The following is a 15,172-nucleotide window of genomic DNA, read 5'->3' as shown; positions in this document are numbered from 1 at the left end:
CGACTCTGCCCTCAGTTTTCCATAGCTTACCCCCACCTGCAGGGATTTCTGAGCCAGGTTTCTCTCGCTCAAAGTGAACGTAGTTCCTAGTTTTATCCCTGGAGGATGAGGTGGTTATAGAGGTCTGGCCAGTCACCCACCAGCCCCTGCTACTTACTGATTAAGACATTGGTCGAGTGACAGCCTCGCTTGGAGCCTCAGTTTAACCATCTGTGAAATGGGAAGATAATTTAAAAAAATCTTCCCTGAAAATGCCATTCATTCAATGGAGGATTCAATGAGAGAACATAAATTAATTGCCTGGAGCATAAATAATTAAGGTCTCCCCTCCCAATTCTTGCCTTTGCCGTTGTTTCAGACTTAGGGAACTATGGCCCAGAGAGGCAAACTGTTTGGCTTGAGGTCACACAGCAATAAGACCCAGCATAAAACCTAGGCTTCTGTCCTCCAAACGAAAGGGGTTTAAGAAGAAAGGAGATACAGGAAGGCCCTTCCTATTACCAGGGTTTCTTAATTTGGGTTCACAGATCTCCCTCCAATCCAGTCCAGGGACAGGGTTTAGAGGGGTCCATGAATTTGGATGGGAAAAAAATTACATCTTTGTTTTCACTCTCCTCTAATTGAAATTTAGCATCTTTTCAGTAAAGAATGTAACTGACCATAGTATAATAGTGATAGTACCTGTGACTCTGTTACTAATAGAAATCACAGAGATTTTTATATTATATTATAGATGTTGTACATTTCTTGAAATATCATGTAATCTCATCTCTATCTCAAAATCATGATTGTCATTAGACTCTCCATTAGATCTCACAAGGATCATATATATTACTATAACATATTTGCTTTTCCATATTTTAGTAACTATTTTTCAATATAGTCAATATTTTGTGGCTCTAGGTATCTTATTTTATGCATTCAAAAGATACTGTTTTCTGAGAAAAGATGCATAGGCTTCACCAGATCACCAAACAGGTCCATGGCACACAAAAAATGTTAAGAACACTTGTCTTCAACTCTGGGCTCCAGGGGGACAAAGACTTGGTCTATTCATGTTTCCTTGTTGTAGTCCTATCACCGAGTTTCTATCAGGCACACAGCAGGTGCTCAGTAATGTTTACTGAATGAAAAATAGGATGCTTCCTAATGAAAAACAGGATCCTCCACACCCCCAACTGAGGGAGCCACTGATGGCCTTTTTGATCACCAAAGAAAGAGGGATCTAGTTTCCTGAATCTAGTTTTGTCCCTGCCAATCTGCTTTTATTCACAGAAGTGGGTGGTACTTTTAAGGTCTGGCCCCAGGAAGTCCTTGGAACCTTACCCTCAGGAGCAGGGCCCTCTGCTCCAAGGGAGTTGGGTGAGTTGTGAAGGATACAAGGACAAGTAGCTTCAGCATGGGAAAGGCCCTGGGGCACATTGGGCCTATGACTCCTCATTCTCCTCCTGGTTTCTGTTTGGGGTCCCAGCAAAAGGGCCTGTCTTCACTGGTCTTCAGCAAAGACTGTATTTTGGAGTTGGATGAGACCTTAAAGACCTTCTAGGAGAGTCTTCCCTTTTGGAGGACCAGACTAGGCAGGACCTGAATGAAGCCACACCACACAGTGAGGAGTGAGGGCACAGGGAAAAGATGTCACCCTAGGCAAAGAACATTTTCTCCTCCCATGCCTCAGTCCAGGACATGAGCATCCTGGCCAGCTATATTAGAATCCCATAATTGGGTCCTAACAGTGTCCCTGAAGTCAGAGGCCCTCTCTAACAGGGTGGGTGAAGAGGGGCCTCAAATGCCAGGATGAGGGGCTAGGGATTTGATTAGAGAAACAGAGAGGAATCAGGTAAGAGCATGATGAAGGCCAGGCTTCAGAGGTCTGCTTCAAGGCTAGACTCCATCTTGGGATCTTAGGCTGGTTGCTTCTCCTGGGCTGATCCCCCAGCATGATTAGCCTATTTGCAGATGGGAAAACTGAGACCCTCTATAGAGGGTGAGGAAGTCACGTTGTGAGCCAGAGTATATTGAGGCAAGGATACCCAGGCCGTCTCTCTCTTGAACTGACAGGGATCCTCTTGCCAGGCTGACCTCTTCCTGGCCCACTCCAGGTCCTTTGCCCCTCCTGCTTACCCTGCCCCTCCAATTCATCACATACTCATTGGGACTGGCTCCAGATACTGCACATAGGTGTCTCTTCCCTCTGCACAAGATGCCTTGACTCAGCATCCTGCACTCTCAGCTCTGCCCCTGGGGCAAGATGTTCTCCTTTCTGAGCCAGAGTCTCCTCTATCCACTTCTGACAGTGTGGTCCCAGGTCAGAACTAGAGGCATCCAAGCTTCCATGCTCTCCCCAAAACATTTATCAGAATCTGGAGTATGTCCAAGATCTGGTATTCCAACCATTTCACAGAGGAGGTCCCACAGCAACCTGGCAGTCATCCCTGACTTCTCTCAATCCCTCTCTTCCTATATCTAAAGCCTGTTGATTCCAGCATCTTAAAATCACAGAATACACACATTTCTTGTACAGGAGAATTCCAATTAATTTATGTAGATACTTCCTCCCCCTTGAGGAGTTGGAGGATAACTCCCCACTCCCTAAGCACGGGCTACACTTAGTGGCTTCCTTCCAAAGAGTACAGTATGGAAGGTGGGGGAATGGAGTAATTTTACAGTGGAGAAACCTGACATATACTACCTAAGCCAGGTGATCAGGTTAACATCAACAGTGATAAGGCATATCGATAGCGTGTACCCTTGATAGGATATGAAGAGAATGGTACTTTATTTCTGTGGTCTTCCTTTCCCAAACCCATAACCCCAGTCTAATCATGAGGAAAACATCAGACAAATCCCAGTTGAGGGACATTCTGCAAAATACCTGACTAGTAGTCCTCAAATGTTGATGACTCCAGGTCATCAAAAACAAGAAAAGTGTGAGAAACTGTCACAGCCAAGAGAAGTCTATGGCAACATGATGATTAAATGTAATGTTGTGTCCTGGATGGCATCCTGGAACAGAAAAAGGAAATTTGGTAAAAACTAAGGAAATCTGAACAAAATATGGAATTTAGTTAATAATAATGTATTGATATTTGTTGTGACACATGTATCATACTAGAAGTCCAATGCGCTATCCATTGCGCCATGGAGCCACCTACATGTATCATACTACATGTAAGATGTTAACAATAGGGGAAACTGGCTTTAGGGTATACGGACACTCTCTGTATTATCTTTGCGATAATTCTGTAAATCTAAAACTTCTAAAAGAAAAAATTTATTTTAAAAACCTTCCATTATTGCCCCCATCACGCCACTCTCACCTTAGGTATAGCGTCAGCTTCCTCACTGCTCTCCCTCCCTCCAATCCATGCTCCAGGCAGCCAGCAGAGGGCATTCTGTAAAACGCAAATCTGATCCAGTCTGAAGACTTCCAGCAAAGTAAGGGCGTTGGATGGAAAGTTCGGGAGGTATATTACAGAAGACATACCTGGATATCTGTGTAAATTATCGTTATGATCCAGAAAGAATCTGGGAGGTTTTTCTGGTGTCCGTGGAAATAAAGTTACTGTATCCAAAATTTAAAGCCACTGGGCCTTTCAGACGCCCAACTCCCGCCCCCCCCGCCCCCCCCCCCCCCCCCCGGTCACACAGCTACATAGTAATTTTCCTTTGCTTTTCTTTTATCTCTATGCAAACTCCCCAGCCTGGGCTGTCTTTTCTTGCCTTCTCTCCCAGGTCCAGCTCCAGGGATCCTACACCCCCTTCCTAAGACGAGAGAGCACTCCGGCATTATTGGATTGTTAAGTCCCGACCGGTATCATTTTTATTTTACTACATGCGAGCAAGAAAAATGGATTCCTCTGGTTCCCCCACACTCAGCTCATACTAGGCCCGAGGAAAGGTTTGACGCACGATAAATAAAAAGATGAATCACTGAATAAATGGATGTTCTAGGGCCCAGGGCGTTCCTGTGCGCGTGCGCGGAGGGGAAGGCGTGGGATGCTGTTTGCTACCTGCCTAGGTCTGCTGCGGCCGCCCGGAGAGGGAGGGGCTTCCTCGGCCTCGCCCTGCCATTGGCCAGGATGGTCCGCATTGGCCTGACGCAACATTTCTGCGGTCCCGCGGAGCTCGCCCCCAGCCAGCCACCCCCACCCCCAGCAACTACCATCTTGCAGGCCACTGCGTAGGCGAGGCGACTACTTGCGGGCCTGTGGGAAGGGAGACTGGCTGCTGGGGACCGCGCACCGAATGGGACAAAAGACTCGAAGCAGCACTCTGAATTTGCTCAGAATTTTATTAGGATTACCAGGGTTCACAGGGAACGAGGCGGGACTTCTGGGGGAGGGGGACCAGAATACCGCAATGGCGAAGCGGCCTTGCATAGACACCGAGGCGGGCTAGCGGGCACAGCGGGGAAGGGCGAGGGATGGAGGGAAAGAGACGGGAGAACAGGGTGGCGGCAGAGACCCCCAAGGCCACAGCGGCCCTCCCCGCTTTGGGATCAAGGGTGTCCACTCCACACAGCACGAGGAGGGGGATAGAGGGGCCCTGACCAAGGCATCACAATAAATACGTTTAGCAGCACACAGAAGCCTGCGGGAGAGGAGGGCCAAAAGGAAGGGGGAATCCCCCTTTCCCTCCGCCCAAAATAAGAACTCTGCAATTACTAAACCATAAAAATAATCTTTAAACCCGTGTACGAAGTCAGTCATCCCCCAGAAGTGCAATATGGGGCCGCTCGGCCCTAGCTGATAGGGAGGGCAAATGGGGCAGGGGGAGAGGGATACAGAGAGGCAGCCCCCGCAAAGGTAAGACATTTATCCCGTTTTGCCCCTCTTCCCCAGGTTGGCCCAAGGGTTTGGGACTTGAAGCACCTCCTCCATGTCGGAGTCTTCTGAGTCTTCCCCTCCTTCTGAGTCTTCTTCGATTCCTTCCTCCTCCTCGCTTCCTTCCTCATCATCACTGTCCTCACCTTCTTGTTCACTGCCTGTACAGGGGAGAGAGAAGTAAGGAGGGAAAAATGGAGGAGGATGGTTAGGTAGACAGGTAGATGTCACTCTTAACAGGGAACAGAGTCCATAGTCAGGGCTTTTGAGGGGCGGGACCATTCGCCAAAAGCCTCTGCTTGGAACAAGCAGCCAAGTCTGTGTGAACTCAAGTCCAGAAAGTAAGGGCAAGTGGGAGGGAAGCAGGAAGGCAGAGTGGGATGCCTCTGTCCTATCAAAATTGATACATCTCTAAAAGTAGCTTTTTCACCCCCTGTATGCAACGTGTGTCTCTTCCTGAGCTCTGACCTCAGCTAAATAGAACTTCTGTTCATCCAGAGGCAGCTCCCTCTCTCTTTCTCCCCAGTCTGATCCAAATAGGCCTCAGTCTGTCTTCTTCAGCCCAATTCCCCACCCCGGCTCCCACCCTAGGGTTGTACAGATAATTCTGCCTCCCCTTCTCTGAAAGAAGAGATGCCACCGAGTAGGAGGGTATGGGGCCAGCAATTCTCTCCGTTTCCCTACCTAGAAATATGTCTAGATTGTGTCTACTCGCTCATTCAATTCCTCCTTCCTCAGTGCCCTCAATGGAAGTTTGCCAGGGATTCCATGGCCAAAACCCCTAGGAGTGGTTGGTCTTCCTGCACCTTCCACCTACCCCAGGGGGCTGCCTCTCCTCCATCTGCCTGCCTACAGCCAGGCTCAAACATATCCCTTGTCCGCCTTCTGCCATCCCCTTCCTAGCCAAGGTTTGACTCTACTGCCTTAACCCCTGTTCATTTCCTTCCCATTCCTACTGTGGTCTGGCTCTACCCCCACCAATCCATTGAAACTACTCTTTCCAAGGCCACAGATGATCTATTCAGCCCCCAATCCAATGGACACATCCCAGTCCTCATTTTACTTGACCTTTCAGGAGCACTGGACACCGGTGACAATCCCCTCCTTCTCAGAATGTTCCACGACCTAGTGCTCCTCCTAACTCTACCCTCTCAGAGCCTCAGTTTTCCCATCTATAAAAGGATTAGTAGTACCTACCTCATAAGAGTTGCTGTGAGGATTAAATTAGTCAAAGCAAGAAAACCACTTAGAATAGTGCCTGGCAACATAGTAAATACTTCATTAATGTTAATTGGACCCAATTAATGTTAACTGGCTCCAGAATCCAGAGGTAGGATTCTGCTCTGGCTTATCTCCTTTCTTTACAATTTCTGACTTCCCAGGCATATCACCAACCACTTGCCTCTAAGCCACCCGTACCTTATGCCCAACAAGCCCTTCCAACTCCATGTTCCTCCCTGCATCCCATCAATCCCACCACGACGCCCTTCCCCATCCCAGGAAATGGTGCCTCCTTTGGCCAGTCATCCAGGCCAGAACCAAACCTAGCAGTCACCTTAAATACTGCCTTCTCCCTCAACCCCCCATATACAACCCTTCTTCAGCATTTCCCAAAATGTATTCTTTGGTGGACAGTGAACAATGGCCTTTGTGATCAAGATGTTTGGGAAATGCTGACTTCCACAATGTTTAAATAGGTTTCTTAGAGCAGGACTTATCAGAGCCTTTAAGGTGCCAACATACATGTGACTCTACATAAGGATATTATTGTATGCAGTATTTCCCCAACATATTTGACCACTGAACCTTTTTGTGAGCAGCTTTGGAACCAGTGAAGGGTCCTCAGATGACAATTTGGGAAACCCTGCCCAACATACTATGCATTTTCACCCTTCCAGGTTCTTTTTCATTTGATCCCTTCCACCAGGAATGCCCCATAATGCTCCTTAATGTGAAGACAGCCTCCAATTCAAATGTCACTTCTTTTCTCTAGTTCTCTCCTTCTTGATTCTGGAGATAGAATTAGCTCCTCCCTCCTCTGGACTCACTGAGCACACTGTTCACTTCACCCCCAGCCCCCCAAACAAGCCTGGGAGTTCCCAGAAGGCCAGGGCTGGGTACAGAGTGTGCTGAATTGCAACATGTTTGACATTTTTTTCCCTCTCTCTGTGTGAGAACCTGTCTTACTTAGTATATCACCCACTGCCTCCTATCTCTTCTCTCTGCTTCATTTGTCTTGTGCTCTGTTACAACCTATCTACCCATCACCAAGAATTGAAATTTGTTTTGGTTTTGTTACATTTGTGAGCTAAATGTTCCCTGACCTTGCTCTGTTTAAAAACTTACTCAGAATGCTTTTTTCTTTTCTCTACAAGAGCAGATTGTGCTCATGCCTTGATACTCTGACCATGGGCAGATTTTCTCTGAGAGAAGAGAAAGGAGGTAAGACAAGAGGTGAGGGTCTAGCTCACCTTCCTCACTGCCCTCCTCTTCTTCTTCCACTGATGATTCTTCTACGGAGATGTTCTCTACCTCGTCCTCATAGTCATCCTGGTTGGCGCTGTTATGGTGATCCTTGTCAGAGTCTTCAAGGTCATTCTCATAGTCTTCAATGTCTCTGTCGTCATCATCGCTGCCTTCATTGTCACCTTCATTGCCATCATCATCACTACCTTCATTGTCACCTTCGTTGCCATCGTTATCTTCAATATCACTGCCGTCATTGTCTCCATTGTCACTGTCGCTGCTGTCCTGGTTGCTGCCGTTGCTGCTGTGATTGCCACTTTTGGGGTTCTCATCATCACCATTGGTGTTCTCGTCACCATCGGCGTTCTCATCGTTATCATCAGTGTTCTCTTCGTTGTCATCAGGGTTCTCTTCATTGTCATCAGTGTTGTCTTCAGGGTTCTCATTGTTGTCATCGGGGTTCTCATTGTTGTCATCAGGATTCTCATTGTTGTCATCGGTACTCTCATTGTTGTCAGTGGTCTCGTTGTCATCAGCACTCTCATTGTTATCAGTGGTTTCGTTGTCATTGGGGCTCTCATTGTCAGTGGTCTCACTGTCAATGCTCCCATTGTGGTCAGGGCACTCGCTGTCACAGAGGCTCTCGCTGATGTCAGTTATCTCGTTGTCAGTGGTCTCGAAGCAGTCAGTGGTCTCCATGAAGTCAGAGATCTTGATGTCATGAATGGTCTCATTGTCGGTGATACCATCACTGTCTGAAGTCTCTCCAGTAATGTCTTCCATGATGTGACAGTCATCGGAGTCTTCCACGATCACCACCTCATATTCATCCCTGTTTTTACTGTGGGGAAGCCTGGGGTTGAGTATAGGGTTGGTGGGAGGTGGTGTACCCAGAGCAGACACTGAAAGGTGGTAAGCAACTGGGGAGGCAGTAGGCTACAGGGGTTCCCAGGGACGAGGCTAGGTGGGGAGAGTCCTATTTCTGCCCCTGACTACATAACCTCAGGCCGATCACACCCCATTTCTGGGCATCACTCCCCACTTGTAAAACATAGTGGACTGGATTATCTCAAAGGTCCCTTTTGGCTCTACAAATACTGTGTGACACTAGCCTAGTCTTTGCCCCACCCCTAACAAACCACCTCTCAGCCACCAACCCCCACCATCACCTTTCTTCCTTTTCTTGCTTCTTTCTGCTTGCCCTGTAGCCCCCTTCTCCCATCATGTAGTAACGCACAGGGTTAACCCACAGGTCATTCTTGATAATCTGTTGAAAGAGACAGGGGAAGGGAGAACAAAGCTGAGTACATGTCACAGAGCCTACTCCCAATACCCCACGCACCCAGGGGCAAGCTAGCAAGGCCTTCCCTGGCAATGCCAGGAGGGGCCCCACCTCAGCAATCCTGTCAGCCTCTGGGAGGCTATGGTTTGAGAACCAGCTGAAGAAGCTGTGGCTGGCATCCTGGTTCCTGTGCCTGTGGGCCTGAGGTTCCTGGCCCCGGTGCCAGCGAATTGGGGTGGAGTGAGACACCAGCCGGCCTGGGGGGGAAAGGAGGCTATGGAGAGGGCACTGGACAAGGATAGATGGGGCAGGGGGCATGAATTTGCTCTGGGACTGCCTCTTACCCGAGCGGCTGCGCTGGAACTCCTTGACAATCACCATATTTGTGAAGTAGGGGTTTGTCTGGAAGTACAGCTTCATTTTATAGCCCATGGAGATATGTCTGAGATCCTGTACCTGCTCAGGGTGGGGGTAATGGTGGAATTCCCACCACACTGTGACCCCTCCCACCCAACCTCCCCTCACCTCCAAGGACCAGATTCCTTGCCCGGTCCTGGTAGAAAAGATATCTCTTTGGCCTGACCTGCAGATTGGTCAAGTAGCGGAAAATGTCTTCATCACGTTGGTTGATCAAGATTGAAATTTTGGGGTGGTTGAGGAACTGATGGAGGGAGCAGTTTAGGTCAAGGAGTGACTGTTCAATGAGAAGGAGGGAAGGAAGGCCAGTCAGGGCTAGGCAGGGCTGAACAAAAGAGAGGCTGGAGAAGGAGAATTCCTTTTGTGGTCAATGGGACATGACCCATACTTTTATTTCCATGATACTGTCTGTGTGGTAAGAGCCTATGTTTATAAAATGTCAAACCTCTGTATTAAGTGGCCTTGCCATGGTTCATATTTGCCGTGTGTTTGGGTGCTGGGAGTCTATGTCCAAGTGATGTTGTGTCTCTGGGTGCTGAGGGCTTGTGTTCACGAGACATTGTGTGTCTGGGGGCTGAAGGCCCATGTGCAAATGGTGCTATATCTGGTTGCTGAGGGCCTGTCATCACACGATGTTATATATATTTGGGTGTTATGGGTCTGTGTCCACATGATGTTGTGTATCTGAGTCTGAGGGTTTGTGTCCAGGTGATGTTATGGTCTATGTACTGAGGACCTGTGGCCACATAATACTGTGCCTGGGTACTGAGCGCCTGTGATCATGTGATACTGAGAATGCCAAGGGTCTGTGTCCATATAATTCTATTAGGATGTTAAATCCATGTTTTCCTAACATGTTGCATGGTCCCCTAGAGATAAGCTTATCACCAATAGTGAATTCTTGTTATTTTTCCCTTTCCTTCATTTAACTCCTTTCTCTCCATTCCTAGCTACTCCTTCTCCTGATCCTTCAGGGCTCCAGTCCCTTTCTAGCCCCGTCCTCTCCAGCCAGGATTGGGGTTTGCCTAGTATCTAAGCAGAGACCTAGGCTTGCACAGCCATGTGTGACTTGGGCACCCTTTCTGGGCCATTTCTCTGCTGTGTGCCCTTCTCCTCCCTCTTCACTGTCTCTGAGTCAGTTTATCTTCTGTGTGACCCTCCCCTCCTCCTTTCACCATCTCTGGTCCAATTTTTCTGCTGTGTGCCCCTCTACTATCCTCCCCCTTTCACCGTCTGTGATCCATTTTCTTTTATGCTATGCTCCTCCTCTCCCCCTTTCCCATCTGTGGTCCAATTTTTATGCTGTGTTGCCCCCTCCCCCCTTCACCATCTCCAGTCCAGCTTCTCTGATGTTTTGCCACACTCCTTCCATCCCTCCTCCACCAGACCTCGTCATTCTTCCAATAGGGGCCCGCCCCCACACCCTTTCACCCAGCCTGTCCCTCCCCCCCACCGCCCCCCATTTCTGGTCATGGGCTCCTGGCCCATGAATATAGATGACAAGGATACTGCTTTGACCCAGAAGCCTGGGATATGCTGGATGATGAGATCTCTGCGCTCCAGGAAGGGTCTTCGCATCTGGATGAACTTGCGCTTGAGACGGAGGAAGGCCTTGCCCGCCTTGATATTCACCGCCTCCAGGTCCAGCTGAATGTTTTCCAGCGCCTGCAGGATGCACTCTATCTTCTCGGCATTCTTCTCTCGGCTTTCCCTCTTCACCTTCCTGGGCTTCCTCTTCCTCCTCCTCCTCCTCTTCCTCACACTTTCCATTTCATCCTCGTCGTCGTCTTCCACGATGATGATGGTCTCTTCCCTCCCCCTTGGACCGGCTAACCTCTGGTACCCCCGCCCCCCTGCGCTACAGGTTTCTAGGGCCTTCTCTCCTGCAAAGCTGCTGGGCTCCGTCACCTGGAAGTCAATCTCCAGGCTTCCCCCAGAAACCTCCGAGGGAGAAAGCGTTTCCAGGCTCTCCGTGGGAGGGGGCGTCCCCCCGTACCCTGACTCGATCGCGGGCTCCCAGCCGGGACCCCCAGCCCCCAGGGTGAAGTACGCGCGGATTCCCCCCTCCTCCAGAATGACATAGGGCGGCGGCGGGGGCAGAGCGGGGCCCAGTCCCACCCCCCTCATGTCAGCCAGCACCTGTGCCGCCTCGGTTTCCTCCCGGAGCCTCGGGCGCTGCTGAGGTGGAGGCAGGGGCAGGCGCAAGAGAGGTGGAGGAGGCGGCGGCGGCGGCGGCGGCGGCGGCGGCGGCGGCGGCGGCGGCGGCGGCGGCAGCTCGCTCTGAGGGGTCTCAGAGCTACTGAGGCGGCGGGCCTTGGCCGGAGGCCCCTCATCCGGGCCGTCCATGGTGACCGCGTTCGCACAGCTCAGGGGCTCGCGCTCACCCCTTCGCTCTCAGCCAGGCCGCCGCTGCCTGTCACACCTGAAGCACAGCCGCGCCTCACGCGACGAGCTCTGCTCTCAGCCTCGCTCTGGCGCTCCCTCCCACAGCGCCTGCCCTACTCCCTCCGCGCCAAGCGCCAGACTCCGCCCCTTCGCTGACGCCAGGGGCCATCCCGCCTCTCCATTGGCTGCCAGTCGCCGCGGCTGCTCTCGCGGCCCCCCGCCCCCTGCCCGCTCGCACGCAATCTGCTTGCCAACACCGCACCTCATCACTTTCCCATTGGCTATCCTCGGGCCCGCCAATCACCGGGCCACCTCCCTTAGCGACCTTAGAGACGGTGCAGGACTATTGGCCTCGGGGAGAGCTGAAGGGAAGAAGAGCCTCTACCTCACCCTGCCGACGTCTTATCCAATGGGATAAGTACCAGTGGTTCTGAAGACCCAAACGCAAAACAAAAAACGAGCGCAAGCAGTGAGCAGGATGTGCTCAGATAGACTCGAGAGCCTCGCTGTCGTTCTCCCCCTCCTCTCCCCTCCCCGTCAGCAACTACGCACTTCTTAAATCTGCCCCTGCCCCAGCCCTGGCTTTCGCCCCTGCGGCGGCGAACTCGGAGGCGGCTCCTCGCGGCTCAGGGGGCACTCAAGGAGCCTGGGGTTTAGAAATCGAGGGTCTTTTGTTTGGGGCCAGGTTTTGACGTGGCGTTTCCCATTTCTGCAAAATAGCTCTAGCAATAATAATCGCACCAAAAAAAGTAACTTCCTCTGCGTCATGAAAATGATTGTGATTCAGTTCATCTGCTAGATCTTTCTAGGACTTTCTATGTGTTCATCGACTCCATACTTCTCCTTCCCATCCTTTCCATTTCCTCAGTGTATGCTGTTTTAAATTCTATTTTAGATTTTGGGGAGCCAGCTGGATGGTCTCTCGTGAGGCATGGTGGTGGGGTTCTGGCTTAGGTGTGGGATTCGCGTCAAGGATCTGCTCCTCACTTAAACCCTAACCAAATCACTGCCTCTCTCTGAGCTTGTTTCCTCTCCTCTAAATAAGGAGTCCCTAAAAAGACATGTAGGAAACTGCCCATTGCAGGCTTGTGGTAGCAGAGGATTGGAGGCAACCTAGAGACCCATCACCCAGGGGAATGAATAAGAAAAATGTGATACATGTATAAGATGGACCATGTTATAGAATGAATTAGGTCTACATACGGCAACATGGCTGGATCTCTCAAAAACAGAATGTTGAGTGAAGAAAGAAACAGAACAAGATTTATAGTACAATACTGTTTATGTAAATTAAAACACATAACAATACCATACATTTTCACAGATACACATATATGTAAATAAACACATGAACGGTGGATTGGAAGGACGGTACGTTAAATACACGAGAGTGGGTGCCTATGTGGAAGGGGACATGGGATCAGGGATGGGTGATGAAGGGGACAAAACAAAACGAAATAAAAAATATAAGGGCCTCATATGAACCAATGATGATACAGTGTGCCAAGAACTGAGGAGTATGGTCAACTCAATTCTGTGCATCTGAGAGAGTAAAGTAATTGAATGCCCAGGGAACAGGCTGGCTGGGGAGACTCCCAGGCTTTTTTTTTTTTCCCCTGTGACATCCCTCCCTCTGAATTTAATCAAAGCTTACCAAAATCCGAGCTGTATACAGTGGACCCTTCCGAAGGGCTCCTATCCCAGACTGAGCAGTCCCTCCAGAAGCCATTATTTTGTGTGTTGGGGGGCGGGCATTACCTAACCCCAATAGTTCCCCTCAAGTTTGATCCCCAATTCCCAGTCAACATTCTCCATGGTGGTCCACTTTCAGGAACACCTTATCTGGCTTTTTGAGAGGAGACTGATACAGGAGTTGGGAGTGGTACCTGGGGGCTCCAGGCTTTGGAAAGAGATGGGGTACTCAAGTATCCTGTCGCCCATGTTCAGAGCCTGGGCCAAGGGAGGAAGATCTTATGAGATGGGAGTCTACCCTCTTGCTACATACATACGTACCGTTTTCAAGTTCCATCTCTCCGACCACTCTACTTCTTGCTGCAGGCACATACTCTATTTTGTCCCCTCTCAATTAGGTGCATATGTGTACATGTGTGCACTGTATATGTCTCCACATACAGGCATTTGGTCACATGTGTGCCCCAGGCAGGAGTGCCCCCCAACAAAGTCACGCAGATACACTGTCTCACTTGACCATACCTCCCCACATGTAGTCACACAGACAGGACACACACACACACACACACACACACACACAAAGAGAAAACATCCAATATAGCATTGTTCATTTGTTTTCCATTTACAAAATCCAATGGTGAATCCACGCAGTTAGAAAAAGGAAATGGAGGCAAATCCTCCTGAATGTACCCTATCTACCCCCACCCCTGTGGTGCCCCAACCCACCCCCTGAAAGGCACCCCCATCACTATCACTGAGAGAACAGGTACCCCCCACCCCCAGCCTCTCAGCCACTCTGGCCTGCCTTTCCAAGGCCACTCCATAGCCAGGCTCATTAGTGTCTCTCCTGCCTAGAGTGCCTTCTCCATCCCTCTTGGGTCAAGGTTTGCCCAGTTCTGGAGCTGTCTTGGAGTAGGGAGGGAGTGTAGGACAAGGGCTTCTGTAGGGAAGGGAAAGGAGGTGGATAAATACAGATCTCCTGCTCTCCCAGGAGATGAGAGGGGGACAGAGAACTTGGGCAAGACCAGGCAAAGAATGCCAGTTTGGCTCACCAGTCCATGAGACTTGATGGGAGCCCAGAGTGGACTCTGCCCTGGGAAGGAGGCTTGGGATCTCCCACCTGGGGATTCTGGCTGCAGTCTGCTCCACTTGGGGTGGAAGTAATGGTGGAGGGAGGAAGAGGGGAAGGGCTGTTCAGTGCAAGGAAGTTGGGGGCTGAGGGCCCAGAAGGCCAAGGGTTACCACAGAGGGGCTTGAGGCTCCTGAGGCTTGAGGGGGACAAAAAGAGGTCAGAGAGGAATGGACTCAAGTCCACAGTGCCCTGGAGTTTATACCACTATGACTTACCAAGTCCCTCAAAGAATTTTCATCTTCAGGAGAGTATCATGAACTCAGGAGACAATTCTGGGGTTGAATTCCACTCTGACCCCAGCCTTTGGGATCCAGCCATTCTGGAGAGTTTGACTTTCTCCCTACACTTCCATGGGGTGGGGGGCTGCTCCTGCCTGTATGGCACCCACATCAACCCTGGTGGGGTTGGAGTGGATTTCCATCCTCAAGAAGAAGAGTTGGGGCACGGGGATCCAGTTGGCAGCTTGAGAGAATGCAGCCAAGCTGGGGTCTCTTCAGCTCAAGGCGTGTACTCACATCCTGCTCTTCACCTAACCTGGGCCCATCCCAGAAGCCCTTCTCCCTCCCCTCCTGGCTTCTCAAACAGATGCTCAAGAAACACTTGGGAGGTCTGGACATGGCGGGGATGGAGAAAAGACCGGGCTTGGGACCAGGGTTAGCCTAAAACAACATTGCACACAACATAGCAATTAAACATTCCTTGCTCCCTGGGAACCCAGCAGCCCCTTCGGTCCCTCTTGTCAGCAGATCAATTTCTCTCTAAACATCCAGGCCTTGCTAAAGGACTTGGAAGGGGAGGGTACGTGGGAGCAGAGGGGACAATAAGGACTCTGGAAGTCTATTTTACAGGACAAATTTCCCCCTTCTGGACAATGTCAGAGGAGAGACATTAAAGCAAGAAAGCCTGTCTCCTCAGCTGTGAGTAGAAAAACCTGCATTTTCAGTTTTTTTTTCTGAATTGTCACTTCTGTGTGTG

General features: G+C 50.2%; 1 protein-coding gene and 1 long non-coding RNA gene across 2 annotated transcripts in view; both read right to left on the bottom strand.

The window, feature by feature from the left end:
- Positions 1–15,172, bottom strand: part of LOC125963005 (uncharacterized) — a 406,444-nt gene that overhangs the window by 284,978 nt on the left and 106,294 nt on the right. The window lies entirely within an intron of this gene.
- On the bottom strand, positions 4,272–11,483 carry TSPYL2 (TSPY like 2). Its single transcript, XM_012539329.3, has 7 exons — positions 10,498–11,483; positions 9,155–9,232; positions 8,916–9,027; positions 8,683–8,828; positions 8,459–8,556; positions 7,295–8,130; positions 4,272–4,984 (listed from the first exon to the last, which is right to left on the bottom strand). Exons 1-7 carry the CDS (start codon positions 11,332–11,334, stop codon positions 4,815–4,817), a joined length of 2,277 nt encoding a protein of 758 aa, XP_012394783.2. The 5' UTR covers positions 11,335–11,483; the 3' UTR covers positions 4,272–4,814.

The sequence above is a fragment of the Orcinus orca genome, chromosome X, assembly GCF_937001465.1.
Source record: "Orcinus orca chromosome X, mOrcOrc1.1, whole genome shotgun sequence".
NCBI lineage: Eukaryota > Metazoa > Chordata > Mammalia > Artiodactyla > Delphinidae > Orcinus > Orcinus orca.
The sequence above is the reverse complement of the archived record's forward strand: the minus strand, read 5'-3'. Positions and strand labels throughout refer to the sequence as shown.

Coding starts and splice junctions, on each gene's coding strand:
- TSPYL2 (XM_012539329.3), bottom strand. CDS start 11,334: ATGGACGGCCCGGATGAGGGGCCTCCGGCCAAGGCCCGCCGCCTCAGT. Junction 9,028..9,154: donor GCTACTTGACCAATCTGCAG/GTCAGGCCAAAG, acceptor CACCCTGAGCAG/GTACAGGATCTCAGACATAT. Junction 8,557..8,682: donor AGGCTGACAGGATTGCTGAG/GTGGGGCCCCTC, acceptor CTCTTTCAACAG/ATTATCAAGAATGACCTGTG.